At 37.2% G+C, this 21,935-nt stretch overlaps 3 protein-coding genes across 9 annotated transcripts in view; 1 reads left to right on the top strand and 2 right to left on the bottom strand.

The window, feature by feature from the left end:
- Window positions 1-9: 9 nt before the first annotated feature.
- Window positions 10-2,593, bottom strand: higd2a (HIG1 hypoxia inducible domain family, member 2A). Its single transcript, XM_079629762.1, has 3 exons — window positions 2,272-2,593; window positions 1,953-2,177; window positions 10-694 (listed from the first exon to the last, which is right to left on the bottom strand). Exons 2-3 carry the CDS (start codon window positions 2,134-2,136, stop codon window positions 528-530), a joined length of 351 nt encoding a protein of 116 aa, XP_079485888.1. The 5' UTR covers window positions 2,137-2,177; window positions 2,272-2,593; the 3' UTR covers window positions 10-527.
- A 326-nt stretch (window positions 2,594-2,919) lies between these two features.
- faf2 (Fas associated factor family member 2) lies at window positions 2,920-9,928 on the top strand. The gene is made up of 11 exons (XM_079630680.1): window positions 2,920-3,090; window positions 3,996-4,064; window positions 4,176-4,310; window positions 4,604-4,680; window positions 4,786-4,924; window positions 5,080-5,165; window positions 5,251-5,342; window positions 6,163-6,340; window positions 6,464-6,635; window positions 7,952-8,095; window positions 8,307-9,928. The coding sequence occupies exons 1-11, from the start codon at window positions 3,028-3,030 to the stop codon at window positions 8,487-8,489; spliced, it is 1,338 nt and encodes a 445-aa protein (XP_079486806.1). The 5' UTR covers window positions 2,920-3,027; the 3' UTR covers window positions 8,490-9,928.
- Window positions 9,929-12,925: 2,997 nt separating this feature from the next.
- rnf44 (ring finger protein 44) overlaps window positions 12,926-21,935 on the bottom strand; it is a 19,915-nt gene continuing 10,905 nt past the window's right edge. For 3 of the 7 annotated variants that reach the window (XM_079630684.1, XM_079630682.1, XM_079630683.1), the window contains exons 2-11: window positions 21,630-21,828; window positions 21,292-21,511; window positions 19,875-20,042; window positions 18,956-19,129; window positions 17,229-17,390; window positions 16,644-16,759; window positions 15,991-16,078; window positions 15,575-15,696; window positions 15,389-15,488; window positions 13,122-14,665 (exon numbers count right to left, since the gene is read on the bottom strand). In XM_079630684.1, coding sequence (XP_079486810.1) covers window positions 14,603-14,665; window positions 15,389-15,488; window positions 15,575-15,696; window positions 15,991-16,078; window positions 16,644-16,759; window positions 17,229-17,390; window positions 18,956-19,129; window positions 19,875-20,042; window positions 21,292-21,511; window positions 21,630-21,736 — 1,320 coding nt within the window. In that variant the 5' untranslated portion in view covers window positions 21,737-21,828 and the 3' untranslated portion in view covers window positions 13,122-14,602. Of the gene's footprint in view, window positions 14,666-15,388; window positions 15,489-15,574; window positions 15,697-15,990; window positions 16,079-16,643; window positions 16,760-17,228; window positions 17,391-18,955; window positions 19,130-19,874; window positions 20,043-21,291; window positions 21,512-21,629; window positions 21,829-21,935 lie in introns of all 7 variants that reach the window. The other 4 variants (XM_079630687.1, XM_079630686.1, XM_079630681.1 and 1 more) reach the window with 3 other exon arrangements.

Raw genomic sequence — 21,935 nt, 5'->3', positions numbered from 1 at the left:
CGTTCAATGTAACTTTTCTAAACAAATAAGACTTACATTTATTACATGTGGAGAGTTTAGATAATATCAATAATTCCCATTATCTTTGAATACATTACTCTGCAGCTTGACTAGTCTACATACATAGACAATATAAAACTGAGGTAAGAAGCAATATAATGTTTTAAGAAATGGTCATCAACATGGAAAAACAGGTACTATGCCTGTCAACCAGATGCTTTAACCACAAAACAGTGGCTGCTGTGACACTCTTTAAATGAAATACTGGGTATTAAATGAGTGTATAAGTGTGGCAGTTTGATACACTTTAATAAATAGTGCCACCTGTCGATCTATAATATGAGATCTCACACTGGGCTATTTTGTTTTTGCTCAGTGGGAAAACTTCAGGTCTGAAGGGGTTCAAGAAAATAAAAATGCTAACAATTGGCATTTAACGTTCAGTTCACTCCACATCATATCACATTTCACCCATTGACCATATAAGGCGCTTGTCAATGTGGTGAAACAGGGTCTCTGTCTCGTCTTCACTGCTTGGGTTTCAGAGCTGTCACAGCCACACCCACTATAATAGCAACGACCGTGAAGCCTTGGGCGAAGATACGGGCTCTCATTAGCAGCTGGGACTGTCGGGTCTTGCCCCGTCTGAAGGCGCTGAGGCCGTAGATCAATGCTCCGGCTGTGCCCAAACAACCTGAGAAGGAAGACCACAGAATAATTGCAGCTATTCCATTTGATTGTATATAACATATAATAAGAATCATTACCATACAAAACACATTTAGTGCCAAAATGGTTTGATCTTATAAAGTTTTTTTTTATTCTATCTTCCATTTCTGTTTTTTTTTTTAGCTTTTTTTTTTTTTTTTTTAGTAAACCCCAGCTGGACAGCTGCATAGGTCACATTCAAACCCCACAGCTGGAGAGAAGGGTGTGTTTAGTGGAAAATCGACCAAGCCCTGGGATTCCCGTTGATGTTTACAACTTCACTCAGCCAGAGATCAACGGATGCAAAGAAAATAATGAGATTTCCTATCACTTGCTCCCAGCCAAAAGTAATATATATGGTTCAATTTGGTGTCCTATTGAGAATTATCACAGCTTTATTCTGTTAATATTTTTTCAGTGCAAAGACGAACATAAATAGTGATGAAAGTCAAATATGAAATGTCACACAGATGTATATTTACTGTGTAATCCACCATTTTGTAGAGATTGGTCAAAACGACAATTTTCACCTGAGATTTGCCAATTTACAGGAGTGTAAAAATTACTTTAGAAAGATGGCAGCATCATTATTTTATTTTTACACAGATATTAGTTGGTCTATTAGTAAAATATGTTGACTTCAGCAATCTTTGTTTCATTATATGCCAATGGTGACAGTTCAAAAATGGCAAAAAGCACTTGTGTTTTTTTGCCACACGTTTGCATGCCTGTAACTCAAGTATTAAAGATATCGTAATATCCTTCTAGATTCTGGTTCTTAAACTTTTCTTTAGGTATCTTCATTTTAAAGCCCCTCGATGGTTCAATCCCAGAGATATAGACATGTTAGACAAAGCAAAGAATTTGCACAGCAGCACTTCCATAACAAAGAAAAGAGGGAACTCTGTTTAAATTGCTGGTGTTACTTTGACAGGGGGAGATGAAAGTCAAACTATGAGTGCAAAAGTTAAAAATCAGCTGTATGGTAGAAACCCTTTTGTGTGATTCAGAATATGCCATATGATGCCAAAGATCACATTGAATGCATGACATAAGAGTTTTGAATGGGCTAATGCATTTAATTAATGCATTAAGCCCATTCAAAAAATCTATGCATTTTATGTTTAACGGTGTTTAACTGTAGGTAAACAAGATCATATGAATATTCAAGGTGGTTGTATGTATCATATAACGTTAGTGTATGTTGTGCAGCTTGTGTAAGCCACTGCTTTATGTAAACTCACCTATAGGAACGAACGGATTTTCTTTCGTCTTCCTGATGAATTTTTCTTTAAAGTTCTCTTCCCTCGCCCTGGGCTGCGGGGAGAATCCCTCGATGATCGGAGGCTGAGAAAAATCAAACACGACCGGTGGAGAAGCTGTTTTGGTCGGTTGATCTTGGCCAACCGGGGTCGTTGCAGTTGCCATGATTAGAACAGGAAGTGGAATAAACACGGCGTTTCCGCCAGCTGTGTATCACATGACACATGAAGAAATTTGCAGTAAAATATTCCTGAATTATTATATCAATGTATTTAAACAAATAATACAAAACACTCTTACATATTCAAATGTGTTTGTTAAATTGCCCGAGTTGAAGATTGTCGATAAGAATTGCTATAAAGTAATAGGAAAGCAAATTATTCTACGATTTCAACACGCCAGCAAACGTTTTTTTGATAATGAAACATTTAGAAACAAATACTGTTTTTGTCTTAAATGTCCAATTAAATGAAGGACATTCAGTTTAGAATCATCAATGATTTTTATCCAGGTGTTGAAATTTCATGGAAAAGATTCCGTTTTGAAGTAGAATTTTGTGAATTCTGCTTAGAAGAGCCTGCAACCATTTAACTTTTTTTTTCTTGCCCGGTCACATTGCAGTTCTGACAGGATCTTTACAGCTGGTTAAATATCGGTAACTTAGGCCAACTGAAATTCCTACACTAAATGATTAGGCTACTATGGGTAATATCATAGCTACATAAAAGCAAGTGGAATATCTATCTATATATCTATCTATATATCTATCTATCTATCTATCTATTTTAAATAGATTAATTATTATTACTAGCTGCACTTAACTATTTTTTGTAATTGTTCAAATAAAGATAAAAACACCGTTTGTTGTATTTTACGTGTATGAACATTGTTCTTTAGTGAAAACGGCTCTGGATAAAACAAAACACAAGCGCCACACGACTCCTGCGCAGCAGGTGGCGCAAAAAAGAAAGAGTTGTTTGTGCAACGTTTTAACGTATTCGTCATGTCAGCACGCTTTATACGTCATCACGTTTTATTAGGGCTCGGCGAGGTAAGATGGCGGCGCCAGAAGAACAGGAATTATCTCAGGCTCAAACTGAAAAACTCCTCCAGTTTCAGGTACCAATTAATTTGTCTTGTTAACACATATTGATTGAATATTTTATACGCTCAATTATCAAAAAAATAGTGTTCGTGGTATCCAGCTCAGCCGCTTTAGGTATAAATGACCAGTCAGCGAGCTAACTCCCATTAAGATCGTTAGTTTTTACTCAACCGAGACGAGCTTCAGTGCACCTAATAAATACAGAATTAGTCTGAATAATAACCTTTTGATTTGTGTCCACATAAAGACTTTCTCGTGTTTACAGTTGTCTTTTGTTTTAGTTGTAATGGCAGCTGTCAGTTAGGCAGCGAGTCATTTATTGTGTCTCAAAACCTAGAGAGATGCATAAGTTACCTAGACAGTAGATTTGATCAAAGTAAAGTCAAGAGCGCTTATGATGGCCAATATGTTGTCTAATTTTGCTGCAGTGTTTTGTATTTTTATTTATAAATAAACCGCTAGTCGTACGGGTGCGTAAATATCAAAAATGATATCTAACGTTAGATAGACAGCTCGCTAGGTTTCAATAAGCAGTCCTAATCTGCTCCCAGTCTGGCATTACTTAAACTTTTAACCTGCTGAATTTGAGGAAGAGTTGATTTGTCTTGTTTTAATCTGATTGCAAGTTACCATCATTGGAGAAGTTTCCGTTACTTCTTCCACATCTACTACTGAGTTAGTCATATAAAAGAAATACGCCCTTGAATAGTGACTGATCTCGAAAACACTTGCGTAATCTATAATTTTTCAAACATATCGCTCGCCACCCAACTGTTTAATTCAGTAGCAGAACTTTTGGCACACATTTTATAAACATGCCAGGCAACTAGATATTTATTTTCTAATTTATTGTAACTATAGATTCCAGCTCTTTTTTTAACCTAAAGACTTTTGTTTGCAAATGATACACATTATTCAGGACCTGACAGGCTTGGAGTCAATGGACCAATGTCGGCGCACATTAGAACAACACAATTGGAACATTGAGGTGAGAGATGGTAAACCAGATGAATTGATCCTGTCATTTTAGTTTTGTTGATCATTTTGTATTATGAACCATCTAATTATAGGATTAATTGGGAATCTCTCTTTGTTGCAGGCTGCAGTACAAGACAGACTAAATGAGCAAGAAGGAGTTCCGAGTGTCTTCAACCCGCCACCCGCCAGACCGTTACAGGTCAACACAACAGACCACAGAGTGTATAGCTATATTGTCTCAAGGCCACAGCCTAGAGTAAGAGGGTCTATTTGGTTTTTATGTTTTGTGTATTTCCTTTCTTCCCAGTGCTCATTTCTTTTGGACCAATGTTTTCAAAAATGACATGCCAAAAATAATTTTTTATGCAGCTGTGGTAAATATAAAAATGTCAAGTGGTAATATCAAATGCTGGTTTCGGCCTGGTGTGACATACAGTTCAGGGTAGTACCGTTTAACACATGAATATTTTGACAAAACAAGATAGCGCAACATGATCTCTATAAATATTAAACAAGTGCTTATATAAACGTTTACTTTTTTTTTTACAGGGCTTATTAGGTTGGAGTTACTACTTGATAATGCTTCCCTTCAGGTTTACGTATTATACACTTCTGGATGTATTCAGGTATTAAAGCAATTCAACTTAGAAATGTTAACATAGACCTGTGTTATATTACACTAATACTACTAGTCTTTTCACTGATGTTTCTTCCTTTCCTACCTTCTTCAGGTTTGCCCTGAGGTTCATTCGGCCAGATCCAAGGGGTCGTGTCACAGATCCTGTTGGAGATGTCATGTCCTTTATTCATAGTTTTGAGGAGAAATATGGTAGATCGCATCCTGTTTTCTACCAGGGAACATATAGTCAGGTATGTTGATGTATAACTGATGTATTTATATTAACATTCTTACAAGATTAAGACCATTTAACTTTTCAAATATTGACCCATTAATGAAGCGGACTGAAATTACTTTTATGAAGTAAATCAAAAAGTGTATCATATTTACTTTTTTTTCCTTCTAGGCTCTGAATGATGCCAAGCGAGAACTTCGCTACTTGTTAGTTTATCTTCATGGAGATGATCACCAGGACACAGATGAGTTCTGCCGGTAGGTTTAAAGTTGTGGTGTTCATTCATGTTACATCTGGTGAGCTTCTGGTTTCATAACTAGAGCTACTGTCTGTCTCTCTCAGAGCCACATTATGTTCAGAAGAGGTACTGACCTTCGTTAACACAAGGATGCTGTTTTGGGCATGTTCCACCAGCAAGCCGGAGGGTTACAGAGGTAACCAACTTCACTTCTACATCTCTGATTAATCTCTTTCTGAATATTGTTATGGTGTCATCATTAGGGGCTTTCTCACCGGAGGAACCTTTTCAGTTCCTAGAACTATTGGCGGAAGTTCGCGGATTTTGGTGTGCTCGCACCGCAGGAACTAGGAACGATTTTAGTTCTAGGAACTCCGTTTGGAGGAACTAATTTAGCTCCTGCTTCAGAGTAGGGTCTAAACCAGCATTATAGGAACTATCTGTGACGTTAGTGTACGCTGATTGGCCGAACGCACGCTAAAAACCAGCACCCGCCATTTTTTAAAAAGCTGTGTAAACACACAGATTATAACCTATATATTTATTCCACAAACTAACTCTACGAACATGGAAAACAGTGATAGATGGGCTTCTTAACCTTTACGCTAAGGAGAAAATCCTACGCAACTTTGAGGCGACCAAGCCAAACATGATTGTATTTCTGCTCAGCTAGCAACACTGGACATCAAACACACGGCAAATGCGAATACCTTTTCATATACTGTCTACTTTCTATGTTTCACAGTTCTATCTAATAACTTATTAGACTGGACTGTTAGACAGATCGTAAACGAATGAACACGGAACAGTGCGAGCACTGTTAGCTCAGGCTCTGGCGTTCTCAGCGCCGTTAAAATAAGTCACAACGACAGCTTACGTCACTTCAGAGTTCCTACTTGCAACCAGCAAAATGTTCCTAAGGGAACCATTAGTTCTCCTAGAACTACCCGGTGCGAAAACCCCTATTATCTCACGAGATGTGGTCTGAGCTCGTTTCCTTTATGGTGTGTGTTCAGTCTCTCAGGCCCTGCGTGAGAACACCTATCCCTTCCTGGCTATGATCATGCTGAAGGACCGCAAAATGACAGTTGTTGGGAGACTGGAGGGGTTGATCCAGCCTGAGGATCTTATCAACCAGCTGAACTTCATCATGGAGGCAAACCAGACATATCTCATGTCAGAGCAACTAGAGAGGTAAGGTTACATAGTGTGCTTTCTGAAGAATTTAAAGTCTTGCACCTATACATGACCACCCAGGATGTTTATTTGTAACAGATATTATTACCACATACGTAACTATCTGTTTTGTAATTATAGGGAGGAGAGGAATCAGACGCAGGTACTAAGGCAGCAGCAGGATGAAGCTTACCTGGAGTCCCTCCGTGCAGACCAGGAAAAAGACAGAAAGAAAAGAGAAGAACAAGAGCAGAAACGCCAAGAGGAGGAGAAGGCACGCCAGAGCATCCTCGCCGAGGAGAGGAGGCTGAGAGTAAGTGATTTGCTATTATATAAAGAAAAATACATTATTTTAGAAATACAATGTTGTCAATTGTTTAAATTGAGACATTATAGGATATACCAAATAATTAAATAATTTTTTAGGGTGCTTTCACACCCAGGTTCTATTGACATCAGAGTTCGGTTCGTTTGGATGATGTGAAAGCTCGGGTGCGCACTCATTAAAAGAGATGGTCCGGGGTACGGTTCATGTGAACCACAGTACAGTCGCAATCGTACTAAATCACGGAAGTGAACCGCTATTGATGTATGATTCAACAAAACTGTTCTTAAGTAAAGAATACATTTCTGCTGGACTCCCGTGTTCTTTAGAACATTTCCAGTACATTAGTGTGTGCCATTATGTGCTGAAAACAAAACCAAAGGTTCAAAAACCAAAATATAAAGTGAGGTGAGCAACGCTATGCATTTTGGTGCCTTCTGCGTTGTTGTTACCATGCAACAGGGGTAAACAGCTGCTGCTCTGATCAATTTGAGGGTGCTTTTCACGTCATTGATTTGGATCACAGTAAAATAACTGATCTGTCCATGGTAGGGCTGGGTGTTAACTCAAATTTCACAATTTGATTTGTATTTCAATTAAATTCATTCTTTTGCTTATCAGGTTCACTGTTATAATATTAAAGGTTAAAAGTAATCGGTTTGTAGGCTACTTGCATTCACATAAGGAAGCTTTTATAATAAAGTTATAATAATGGCTGACATAAAATCATGAAGGATTTATTCAAACATACATTAAATAGTGAAGAACAGGTTAAGTAAAAATGCAATATAGTGCATATATTTTGTGAAATGCTCCTTTTTTAGAGTTGATTTTTCTAGCCGACAAACAAGTTTTTGGACATTGAATGGCTTTTCTGAGGTAAATGTAACATTACATGACATTGTTTACTAGCTGTTTTATTGACGTCTTTCTGCGCTTGAAACACTGATTGACCGATTACATGTGAGATGATATTGATTTGGTAAGTTGTACTATATCTTTCAACATACCTATTGTTAATTCATATTTATTTATTTATGCTGTAACTAGTAGTAAAGAGGAAGATCAAGATGATCACTTCATATGTGCTCCGCAAGATCGATATTAGATTTAGTTTTTTTACCCAGCCCTAGTCCATGGATAAAGTTGCAATTCCAAAAACTTGTGAACAGTTACATTTGTCTTTAACCTAAATATAAAAGCCTGCACACATAATGCATATATCATGCATATCTGTTCACGATGACTGTTTAGTCAGTTGACAAATTTCACTTAATGACTTCCTAATGATTGTCTAATGACAGACACTGGAAGAAGAGAAGGAGCGCAAGTCCGAGTGTCTTCCCCCTGAGCCGCCCTCGGACGACCCTGACAGTGTCAAAATAGTGTTCAAATTGCCCAACGACACTCGCGTGGAACGGAGATTCCTCTTCGGACAGTCTTTGACGGTAAACACCCTTCAGCTGCTCTTTTGCATCGCTTATACAGTGTTGAGAACCATTACAGTATGATATCAGCATCTACAGCATCTGTGGTTGAAGAAAAGGAGAACAGGCTCATGAGACACTTTTTGAAGTTGATGTTTTCAGTCTTTGTATAATTACATGATACCACCTAATATTTAAAAAAGAAATGTTTTTATTATTTTTTCCCTTTTAGGTAATACACGACTTCCTGTTTTCATTGAAAGAGACCCCTGAGAAATTCCAAATAGTAACGAATTTCCCACGCCGGGTCCTGCCTTGCCTGCCGACGGTAGAGCAGCCCAATCCCCCCACTCTGAAGGAAGCCGGTCTGAGCCGGTCAGAAGTCCTCTTTGTGCAGGACCTCACAGACGATTGACATTTAGCTAACCCTCTGCTCACGAGTCAAGTCCCGCCTCCCCTCCAGTTTGTTCTTCTGTTCGATGGCCTGGACGAGGGATCACTGAAATACACCTTTTACTGAATTTAAAAAGAAAAAAATAACCCATCCTTCCCTGCAGTGAAGTTTTGTTCTGTAAAATGAGTGCAAGGTGAACAGCCCTGTAAATATATGACTTAGATATTTAAGGACAAGCCTGGAAGCCACAACAGTTATCTTTTTTTTTCTTTTCTTTTTTTAATGCAAATCAAAGTCGACCATATAATGTATCTCATCTAACGACCAAAAGAGAAGTTGTCAGCAAAGGATCCGATGGGCTGCTTGTGGTTCAAGTGAGTTCAGATTAAACTAAAGGCCACAGCCTTTCCATGTGGCTTTGTCTGTATAGAGTATAGTGCAAGTCTGCCCATAGTGTGCCTGTGGTAATTCATAGATGCCTATGTTGCCTGTCGTCCATCTGATGGGTCTGGTCATGTAAAGATGTCATTTTCCAATTCTAAATTAAACATTTTAAAATGTTGTTGTGGTTTGACTAACAATGTTCTGGTTCAACATTAACGTTCCAGCCTGCTGCACAAACCTGAAGCCATGGCGATTTTAATATTTTTGTAGGTATGTGGAAATAAAATATGGTGCTGAATAATGGCTTAAAACATTCATTGTACAATTTTGTAAAGTAATTGGAGAGGTAGTAACTCAGATTACCTTGTTTTATAGCATTAAGTCTGTTTCAATGTTAGTCTGAACTATTAGGGTGAATCTCACAAAGTTGGGTCACATTTAACCCCCAAATTAAAAAAAAAGAGTCCATTGAGACCATTAAGATTTTCTTTTTGCATTGTGACTGTTTTTATTGTAGACATTTTCTCCATTAATCATTCATACCTGTACTATAGAAGTCATCCAATCAAAAAGGTAGTATAGGTAATATTTCTTGTGCTGCCTTTATTCTGTTTTGATTAAACAAATTGTGTACAGACTGAAAATTTATATTACTGAATCACAGTAATGATGTGCTCAACATTGAGAATGGAAATTGCCCATGTCTCAATGCAGCAAAAAAAAAATCAGGATGAACTGATATTTTAGACAATACGATCATCTTTTTTTTTTTTTTTCATGTTATGACCAATAAGTGGTTATTATAAATGTATACTTTAATTTTTTTTTTTGGTATGCTAGAAGTGAATTTAGGCAACATTATAATGATAATATTGTATAAATGTTGATTTTTAAATCTGCTATAGATAAACATATACTGTTTGACAAAAAAAAAAAAAATAGTGATTATAATAAAGGAGAGATAATAGAATGCATATAGCCATAACCAATAAATTTAAGTCATTACTTGAGTATTAATCAAGAAAGTTTGTGTGTGTGTGTAAGTAACTTTAATAAAGGTATTTTTTCCAAGAATGAACAATCATTTTTATTCACCAGTGCACAGAAATTCACCGCCAGCTGCTCTTGAAGGGATGCTCTCTTATATTAAAGGGTTAAATCTTTGCAAAAATCTATTGCTGTCCCTAGACTAGTTTTTTTTTTTTTTTTAATGGGTGGAAACAATCACACTGCCTAAAACAAATTATTCAGCAGGTATTGACACATATAATGGCAATATATTGTGCTTCCCTAAGTCTAAATATTTATTGCACCGAATAATGTTCTTCATGCATATTCCTTTTGATTATATGGGCAAATATGACCTGGGCATTCTTTATGAGATTCACCTTTTAACTGTTTTGAGAGACAGAAACCCTCAGACCAGTAACTGAGCTGCAACACATCTGCATTGAGCAAAACGTTTAAAGCATTGATTACTTTAGTCAGTGTAGTATGAGTATACATCACACATTTATTAGTGAACAACCCTCTCCAATCAGCCACAATTAAAAAAAATAATGATTGCACTACTCGGTAAAGCAGAACTAGCAACTTTCATTTAAAAAAAGTACAAATCTTAAAAATTTCAATCAGTATACAGATGTATTTATAATACACTATAACTAGTTATGTTAAATGCTACAAACAATGATTCCAATGGAATGAAAAAAATTATAGCATTAAGAACCATTTCCTATATATAATATATATATATATATATATTAGCTTTTTTATTTCATTTTTTTATTGTTTTTTTCTTCCAAATACAAACATGGCAAAAATGAGGTAACTGTAAATGTGCAAGTACCAAAGCAAAATATCTTCCTAACACAGAACACATGCCCCTGGCCCTGTTGTTGGCTGGGTAGTCTGGAGTTCAGGCAATGACTGACCCCTAAAGGCCAGGAGGAGAATAGAACAGTAAACAATCCACTATCCCACCACAGCAAGAAATCATTGGTAAACAATCAGTGGCGTCTATGGAGCAATCAACAAATCACAAATCCTAAAGTATTTAGCTGCTTATTGGAACACAATTTTCCACCACACAAGCTGTGAGATTATTTATTAGTTGAATCACAGAAAGACTACAAGATTCTATTTATCATCATAACTCATAGGTTGTTGTTTTTTTCCTTTTTTTTTCTTTTTAGTAATTCAGTACAGGTAACACTGAGGTTCTTAAGGAATCTTGGTTATTGTGAAAAATTCCTTTATAAATCTAAATAAGGATATAATAGAAATAGCCCACAGCCGGTTACCCCAAGCAAAAGTGCTTGCGTGTATAATATCAACAACTTATTTTTAAAACCATAACAGTTACAGATGCTCAAGGTAGAGAGAACCGTACAATAGGTACATATATTTCTGACCATTTTGGTGAATGAGTGATAGCGCCGTGTTGTTTTAACCCCCACAAAACCTCCTACTACTTCCATTTAAGGCAGATGTATTGAATCGGATCACTCGGGCGGTAAAATAATATTATCCTTTAAAAAGGTCACTGTCTACCAGCACATATAAGTAAAGCTAAATAGTTTTTCTTTCTTTTTTTCTTAATTGAAACCCCTGTTGATAATGTTATTAACTGTTGCTGACCTCCGTGAGGGCACTAGTAGCACTGCATGCTGTATGAATAGAGACCCATTACAAACTATTGCATTCTCTTATGTGAATGTAGCATTACACCTAAATATAGAATATCTAGCACCTTTTTACTATATGGCTTTCCATTATCTAGATTCCAGGCAAGTGTGTCAGTAACTGAGGCAACAATAGAAGCACAAATGTGGTGAGGAGCCAATCACATTTCCCATCTCAAAAAGTCTTCCCACTGGCATCAAGCTTAACTTTGTTATTTTAAACATCCTATATTATTATTTTTGATTTTTTTTTTCTCTCTCTCTTCTTCTTTTGCAAGTACAAGCACAATAAAATCTTGTAGTCATTCGGTTCTATTACAAATGTGTGCAGTACAGTGCATGGCAGTTATCAGCTGAGCAGAAAGTCCCCTACACCCAGAACCCAAAGCCAACTAGATCTACCTAAAAACCAGTTGGGACCTGGTAAGACATGCATGCATATTGTGCACAATTAAATACTTGCCCACCCCTGATATCTTTCACTGAAAATACAGATTTAATTTTTTATTAGTCTTTTCTTTTCTTCTTTTTTTTAATCCTTAAATCATGCAAACACTGTAAGAATAGTCTTGGAAGTGGTCTAGGTAGAACAGTGTGCGCCGTGGCACCTTTTTCAACGGGATTACAACCTTTATGTGTGGTTCAAGTACAAGAACACGGAAAAACGCAACGGCTGGAAAACAGGTTCGAGTAACATACGCTAATGATCGGCTGCAGTGACGAAAAGCCTATTCTCACTCGATACAACATGTCACTTCATCTTTTTTTTTTTTTTTTTTGCATGCCAGTCTTATAATGGAATAATATTCACCACTATTTAAAAAAGGAATATTAGTTCAGTTGATTACATTTAAAATATGCATGGCCTGAGGAAAACAACCCAGAATACCCAAATATATCTCCATGGCATCAATCCAATTTGAAATGGACTGTTTTCCTATATTTTTCAATTACAGAGAGGCCCTGAGTGATTTTTTTATTTTTTATATATATATACTCAAAATATATGCCAGTGAACAGATATGTATACATAGATTAATTATCAAAAGTGTGGATTAAATTCATGACAATGGCTTCTTTTTTTAAAAACCTGGCACGCAAACGCAAGATACTCACATTCTCATGAGAGAGTCCCTTTACCCGAGAAAGCCAGTGTGTCTATTGAGTTACAATGACTATTCAGTGGACAAACGACTCAGGAATATATATATATATATATGTGTGTATATATATATATATTTAAAAGTCCTACAATTAAAGTACTTAGGGAAGAAAAAAAAAAGAATACCCAAATAGTTCATAGTTTTCGCTCCGAACAACGTTCAGGTTTGTTTTTGGAATCGAGTGAACCACAAGTTGAGCGTTTTACAGTGCATCTTTTTTTTCTTTAAACGACCCTAACGCTCCGTCTCTGCCGTTTCGAATCCTGCCTGGGATCTTCGTGGAACGACTACAGTCAACTGGCACACAGGAGAGGGCGTAGCTAGAAATACAGAGGGTTTCAACATTCTTTTGTCTTAAAAACAAGACGATAATTTGCAACCTTTCACACCAAGGCTATGCATACAATGTTTTTTTTTTCTTTCACATCACTTGACACTGTGAACATGGCCTGAGACCTGACAACGGGAGGCAAACTAAAACGCGCTAAAGATGCTTTAGTATTCCGACCGAATCCTTCAAAAACGCTCGAGAGAGAAGAAATAAATAACACCACTTTAAAAAAAACGTATACTTTTAAAAGAGGAACTGAAGATTAGTAACAGGTTTGTGCTTGTCAAGGTCTTGAGAAGGCAGAGCTAAAATCTTGTAGAGTATATTGATTATTTGGCTCACGAATGAGGAAAAACAAAAGGCCTAGTCCTCCAAAATCAGGTCAAAACGTTGCGTTCACCTCTCACACTCATTGCACGTATTGCTTTCCGCAAAGTCTTCCACCCTTTCTCAAAAAGTAATTCTGGAAAGGCAAATGCGACCTCCTCGAGGCCTTCGTCCGACGTTCCTCTTGTGGTTGAAATGCGGTGGATCTCGTCGATTGAAATATTGCTAGTCTAAAAGAACAGTCCGCGCGTGGCCCGTGAGATGTTCTCCTGGATCTAGCCGAGAAAAGAGTTACACAGCTGAGTGTGAGGGAGCGGGATGAATCCAGAATGGATGTGGGTTGTGCAGTGCAGCCAGGTGGGAGCTGGCAGAGGCAGTGTGCTGTCCTCGTCCCTGTGTTCCCATGGGCCAGTCAGATTGGCCTTGCCAGCAAACAGCAAACAGCAAAAGCCAAAACCCCACACCTTCCTCAATGTCTCTACGACTGTGGTGAAATCCCAGCGGGAGTTTTCCCGATGGATTCACGTTTCCCAGTCCTTTTTGTCTACGTTTCCCTCTTTAACCTCAGGCCTTGGAACTTTGAACCACTGAAAGTCACACCTTCACAACAGCATTCGCAGATAAAAGAGAATCGGGATTAAGATATTCAAATGATCAATACATTATTGCAAAACATAGATTATTAACAAGTCCCTCAGTCCATCATCACTTGTAGAGACATGCATCTATGATGGTCGTTCACCGGCGGAGCGGCTGCGTCTTACCAACTCGTCTGATTGCACAGTAAAAAACCAAAGACCACCGTCATCTTGGCCCGCTCCCGCAGTCCCTAACGATACTAAAGCACGATTTTAATCATCTGTGATCAAACAACTAGAGAATATTCAATTGTGTAAACAAATATGCCAACACAACACGTATTACAGGTTATCTTTGGAATCTGCGAAAAACAAGGGCAGGGAAATGAAAAAGAAAGATGAAAAAGAACACACACAAAAAAAAAAAAATCACAATTCCAGAACTCGGAAGTTGCTATAGGCGGCAGTAGCTTTCATGAAACTCACACAATGACGCACAGCAGAGGTCAAACAGGTTCCTTACAAATTCCAAGATTGCTTATTGTAGAGGTGGGGTTGGGAGCGGGGTGGGGGGTAGATTTGCGTTTGGCTGGAGATCAGGTGTCCCCACTCACAGAACACACTCAAGGATTTGTGCTGCTTTCCAGTGAAGGACAAAAACCTGAACTCATTCCACATCGCGGTGAACCTCGGACGCGTCGGCTCGACAGATTGGACAGGTGCGATTGGTCTGCAAGACATGTTACGGATTCATTTCTACAAGCCAGTGAGGTTTCTATACACCATTACCTGATCTGTGCATCAGCTAATAACTGTGCCTGCTTCAATCAACATTTATTAATATGTGTAGATATTAATAAAAAAATTTTTTTTTTTAGCAATTATCATAAAATTATAAATATTTTCAACCATTCAAAAGTTTGGGGCCAGTAGGGAAAAAAAATATTAATACTTTTCTTCAGCAAGGATGCATTAAATTGATCAAAAGTGAGCGTTAAGACTGTAAAATTTATATTTCAAATAATTGCTGTTCCTTCAAACTTTCTTTCAATCAGAGAATCCTGGTTTGAATAAAATATTAAGCCGCACAACAGATTGATAACAATAATAAATGTCACCAAATCAGCATGATTCTGAAGGATCATGTGACACTAAAGACAGCTTTGCCATCACAGGAATACATTTTTAAATATGTTATATGTTTAAATATTTAAAACAGTTTTAAATTGTAATAATATTTCCAATATTACCATATTTCTGATCAAATAAATGCAGCCTTGGTGAGAATGAGAGACAAAAATCACACCAACCCCAAACATCTGAACGGTTGTGTACATAAGCAATTTACAAGCCATCCGCTACTCAAAAACCTATATTCGTTGACCATTACTATTTACATGGTCGTAGCGCTGTTAGTTAATGCAGATATTGTGCATTAAGATGTTCATCTTACCTTTAACCACTTGTCTACACATTTCGCATGAAATTCGTGGTTGCAGGGTAATACTCGAAGTAGCTGCCTTGACTCAAAATCACTAAAGCACACAACACACCTGTAAGAAAAGTCAAAGGAACATCAATACCAAGTCACAATCAAAACTTCAAGATTATATATATATATAAAACAGAAAACACTTACAGAGTTTGCTCAGATTGGTGGTTTTCTAAATTGAACCTGTAGGACGGAAGTTGCTCTATATCAGCTTTCGTTAGTCCTCGAGGTTTCGCTTCTCCGAGTCTCTCGGCAAGGTTTAATAACGCCTGAGAGAAAAATCACAAGTGTTCAAAACTCTCCACACAAACTGAGATAATATAACAATGTTATGTCGTCATCATATTTGTTGCATCACTGCACATGCCCACAGAGTCACTCTTTTTGAAAATGAATAAGTTGCTTGATCGTTGCAAATGAGTATGTAACGTTTTAGAAGTTAGCGAGCTGCTTATACAATCAGTAGACAGCGAGGCAGTTCACTAGGCCTTAAAACCAAAAACCATCAGTGGTTATTTTTGACCAGCCAGGTTATACAAACAGTGGGGCAACTACATCATTACCTCATAGTTTTCCATCTCCACATCATCTACATCCAAGTCCAGACTGATAGCAGGACCCACAGCAGTTGGAGGCACAGGTAGCATCGAGCTGTTTCATAGGTCACAAACACATCACAAATCATTAGCATACTCTCAAAGGCTTTTCTTTCACAAAAAAACGTGCATTAAGTAATCAGATTACTTTTTTTGATATAACACGTAAAGTAACTCGTTACTTAATAAATGTACACATTCACATTCAAGTTACGTTTTAAAAAGAAAGAAATGCAAATTACATTTCAATTTAATTAACTTGCTCAAACATTTTTTTTTAAACTTGTCGGAACCATATTCTTGTGGGCAGCGACCCGAATTCGAGTCCCAGCTAGTGTATCACTTCCTATCTCTCCTTGATTGTCTTATCCAATAAAATATAAAAAAAATAAATAAAAAAAAAATAAAAACCTGAATTAAAATTCTCTCTCTTCTCTATAACTTAGAGACATGTGTGCGAGGGAACAGACAAAAATTAATGCAATATTACAAGGCCTTACTTTTACAAGTAAATTTCCCCAACACTGATTATAAGCTTACAGTGTCCATTATTAGAATATGAAACTATTTATATGGCAAGATGTGTTTGATTTGTATTATAAATAGTAGAAGACCCTCACAGGAAGTATGGTAAGAAGCCGGGGTAGTAGGGCGGTGGAGGAGGCGGGGGAGGCAGAGGCTGCTGTAATCGGTACCTCTGTCCAGTTATACGCCTCGGCAGCATGTGCGGATATGGCTGAGGAAATAGAGACGTGAGGAAAACCATTAAAATTATTTTTTTTTCATTTGCCAACTCGTATCCAAAGCTACTTTGGCAGCATTTCTACTATATCATATGATATAAATATGAGACAAAAACTCATACAGGGGCATTTTTGCCCCAATATCTTGGAATTTGAGTGGCATTCTAACTGCCTTCGGCTTCATCACATTGAGTTGTTGCCCTGCTTCATGTTCGCCACCAATCAACTGTATGACATGTCAGATGACCTACGTAGGTCTGGGGCAGGGCGGGTGCGTCAAATGCGTTTGTTTTTTTCCCATGACTAATTAATTAAATTAATACATTAAATCCACAGCTCTAGTTTTTGCATAATATCATTACTTGTTTATGCAAATGTTCCTCATTTAAATCAGTATTTCATTTGCGACTTGTTTACTGCGATTTATGCTTTGTTGACATACAGAAGCAAAAGACAGCTCACCACTCCGTAGGGTAGCTCTTGATGGAGGGGCTCCTGGGGGAGGTACTGAAGGGGGACGGAGGGCGTCATTGCTGGTGGATGGTGGGCTGGAGGATAAGAGAATGTTCCTAACGGATGCTGGTCTCCTCGCAGATCCACTTCATTCTCCACCCTCTGCAGAGGCTGAATACACGCATATAAAAGACATTGCACAACCAGAAAAAAAAAGAAAAAAACATACCTTAATACCATAGAACTATATGCTATTTTATAAAGGATACATTTTGTCACACCAACATTCAGCATTGTTTTTATATCATTTATTAAGGGTATAATCCATTATGGATTACCATTATCTGTTACCAATGACTAACTGTTTTCTGTAGATTGTAATTGGTTTGCTTAATTACATTGTAACAGTAATCACATTACACACTAGATTACTGTAATGCATTACACTCAACATTGGGAACAACATGTCAACCTTCAAACATGGCTCGTCCAATCACATTTATAATCACATTTACAGTTTTGAGTAATGTTTTTAAGTGTAACTGTATGTTTTTGATGCAACTCTCAGGTGTAACAATGTGAAGATGTTTTTTGCTCTAAAGGTAGATTCAAAATAAGCTCATTAAAAGTAAGCGTATCTTTTAGTTTGTATTTATCAAGAAGGAAACTCAAATTATATTACCGGTAATTGCATTTTTATATAAAAAAAATAGCACTACTACTACTCCATACATATGTAACAAAACATTTAGTGTTGAATTAGCAGCAAATATAACTGCATTACTACATTTACAGCTACAGTAATATAAAATGACTCACACTATGAAGATTTTGGTCATGTTCTCAATGTAACTTATTTGAAATGCACAAAATTTCAGTTCTATTTCTCTCCTTTTTTAGCTTGAAAGGACAAATGAAAACAAAGTCAAAATGCTTGTCTCGGGGAGTATCCTCATAAACACAATCGGTTATGTTGTAAACAATTGAAAAAAGAAAACGAATGTGTATCATCATATTGGATCTGTGCATTCATCTTAAGGTGACAGCAGCCTAATATGTCCGCAGATGTTTGTGTCTCAAATGTAAATAAAACAAAAAAAAAGAGAAAATCACTTTTGTAGCTTAAAAAAAAGATACATTTTATTAATTAATTATATTTAATTTATACAGCGAAGACTATACGGTGTTATTTTACGTTTGATTATTCAATTTCTGTCCCTGAATACTGTTAGATTTAGGCCTACAAAACACTGAAAACAAAGCACTGCTTATTTCATTTGTATCTTTGTTCTATTTATCTATACTTGTAATTTGTTTATTGTTTTCTATGCAGATGCACTACTCTATAAAATCACCTCAATCATCCTAGAATTGTTCATTCTTTACAAATACAACTTTTCAAATCTGGTGAAATGGTTTTCATATTGCAGAAAAACAAAATATTGCACTTTTTTTCAAATATCGTGCAGCCCTTGTTGTCCAGCAGGTATTATTTATTTACTATCATTACATCTATCAAATACTATATTACTATTACATATAGCTTTATATCAGCCAACGGCCAGCAGTCCAAGATATCAGCAATCCAAAAAATACATATCGATCCCTAAAAATAATGTCAAAATGATACTGCTATTTTAAGAATATTATATATAAACTTCTTAGACTTTAATTTGCATAAAAAAGACATTAATGACTCTTTAGTAGCATTCATAGATGTTGTGATCTGCACTCACCATGCGCGGGTGCTGGGGCTGTATGGGAACAAACTGGTTGAGTGGAGGCAGATGAGGAGGCTGGTGAGGCGGCACTGGCGGACTAGGGTGAAGGATAAAATGCTCACTGGAGATCATTGGTGGAAATGCCTGATAGGACACTGGCAGGTGCTGCATGGTGCAGGCCTGAATGAGCTGCAGACAGACAGACAGAAAAAATACCAAAAGGGTCACTCACACCATAGATACACTCGTGAAGAAAGTGAGGATGGGCAATCTGTATTCAACATAATACTAAAGCATATCTAACACTTTCCCTACTCTGTACTATTTAGAAATCTGCTAAACCATTTCAAAAGCATTAGGGTTAATGACGGGGAAAACTTAGAAAATAATATTTTTTCGTTTATATAATTTCATTAAGCATACATAATGTAAAGAGGACTGAAACTGCACAATGTAAGAGACTTTCAACTGTACATCACTATAGCCACATAAAAAGTAGTACAGAGGTGGGTACGTTGACACAAATGCAATGACTTGAGAAGATGGTAAAATTAGCAGAAAGTACACCTTTGTCATTAAAGATCAAATACCCCAAAGACATTTGCAGTGACAATGCAAACTAAAACTAAGGGGTTGCACATTGTCCCTTGAATATTGCATCATAAAAAGGTCATTAATCATTCTTGAGACACAGGGAAAGCCTACAGGAAAATCAAAACGTGAAATGTAGCTTTATACCAATGTCTAATGTGTAAGCATGAGTGGGACGTACAGAACAACACTCATAATCGAATATCTTTGGCTAGCAGGACAGGGCATAATGGCTGCCTGGGACACACATACATCGGCTAAAGTAAAGCTGGAGCGATGGGACATGTTAGGTGTGCTCTACACAGACTTCACTGACATTCCAGCTCTTCCTTTTCAAACTCACTGGAGGAGGAAGGCAGCAGAGCAGAGAGAGCTGTCCGCTGAACATTACCGAGCATGCTGGGAGCTGCTGAGCATTGCAGGCTGGGATAGGTTGCCCGGTGTGGATGGGAAAACCGTGGGTCGTCACCGTGGTAACTGTGTAAGATATCGGAACTGATCCTTGATGCATCTTGAAGGAGAACACAAAAAGTTCAGGTTACTTGTTAAAAAACATCCACTATCTCTGATTTTCATTATCACAGCAATCATCTGATGTCAGCAATATCACAGCAATCTGATTGATTTCACATCAAAGTCAGAGTAAATACACTTTCACAGACAAGGCTTGGATTAAGCCAGGATTAGACCATAGTTCAATTAGGATTGTACAAAGGTGATTTTATAAACGTGCCTTAAACATTACTGGTGTGAATCTTCAAACAAAACAATGGCACTGACATATTTTTAGTCAGTGCAAGTTGCTTTCAGTTAAAACAGCTCAAGCATGCATTTTAGTCTGGGACTAGGCTTAAGCCTCGTCTGTGAAACCGAGGGATAATGTCTATACGGTATTAAGGATCTCAAACTACCAGTTTATCTAAAATTTGGCTCGCAAATCAGTTTTCATTCTATGAATTTTGGTTTAGCGTCGAACGCTATCCCGTAGTTCTCTTAAGGATTATTAGGCTGCCAAATATTTTTATGTTTTTACACTTTTAAACATTTAAATTAGTATTTAATACTTTTTTCACATTTATTTATTTTTATATTCAACATTCAAATCTGCACTGATCCTGCCGCTGAAAGAGCAGTTGTCATGTGTAGGTATGAAACAGCTTCACAGTCTTTTTAACCACACAGTATCATTATTTCTGTGTTACAAACATTCAAATGATTACAGAAGTACTGGGATAAAAGTGTATAGTTGTAAAGATGTAAACACTGATGTCTACTGTAGCAATCAGAATAGTGTACACTTTTGAACACAACTTGATGTTTCAAATGAAGATTGTATCAATTACATTGTTCCACCAGTAAGTGGCGACAAGTGACTTAAAAATGTTTTTGTCATTGAAACATTCAAGCGATTTGTTCAAAAACACTGATTCCTCAAGTAATGAAACAAGTCTTTATGAGTCGTTGAATCATTCATTCAAATAATTTATTTTAAAATAATTGATTGACATTAATATATATATATATATATATATATACTGCATCAATTAACATTTTAACGAACCTCTAGTAAAGTACATGTTATTTTGTTTAGTTGTTTATTCAGAAGGGCATTGTGAAAAAAAAAAAGTTAATAGTTCTAATTTTCGAGAGTAATCACTAGTATTTTATTCCAATAAAGAACAACACCAGGATAGTGGCTTCCAGAAAATTAGAGTTTGAGACCCATGGTCTAAATGAATAACTGTTGTTTGAACTAATACCTGTTCGTGAAGATCCACCATGATGGAGTTCTGTTGGGGGGGCTGTGTGGCAGTATGCAGCATGCGTGGAGGTGCACTGGTGTGGCTATATTGCCTGGACTCATCTAAAGAAATCTGCTGATGCTGGGAGAAGACAGGGTGGAGGAAGTTCTCATCCTGATGTAGGGAAGTGTGCACAGCAGGTCTATCTCGCTGCCCCCACTGACGTCGTACTGGAGGACTAGGACATGAACGTACACATTACGTAAGTAGTCACTCTGCAGATGTTTTTTTTTTAAATAAAATGTACAACTCGAATGCTAATTTCATCAAACTCAATATGACACTGGCTGACCCACCTTCTCCTGAGGTGCAGAGGGGTGATGCAAGGCTCCCCGACGACCCTCCTCTGGTTTAAGGGGGCTATTGATGGCCGCCTACTCACTGCTACTTCCCATGGTCGCATTTGTGACGTCGTACAAACGAGTCACACCTGCCTGGGGTGGGGAACCAGTAGTGCAAGAGGCACTTGTGTCTAACAGCTTCAGATTGTCGGAACTGTTTGAAACACAAGAAATATTGGTTTTGTGAATTGAATAATGATGTACAGAAAAAACTTTTGTGGTCATTTATTGTGTATTTCAACTGAAGTAAAGTTATGAAGC

This window comes from Phoxinus phoxinus (assembly GCF_949152265.1).
Source record: "Phoxinus phoxinus genome assembly, chromosome: 12".
NCBI lineage: Eukaryota > Metazoa > Chordata > Actinopteri > Cypriniformes > Leuciscidae > Phoxinus > Phoxinus phoxinus.
Note: the sequence above shows the minus strand (reverse complement) of the source record. Positions and strands in the feature narration are given on the sequence as shown.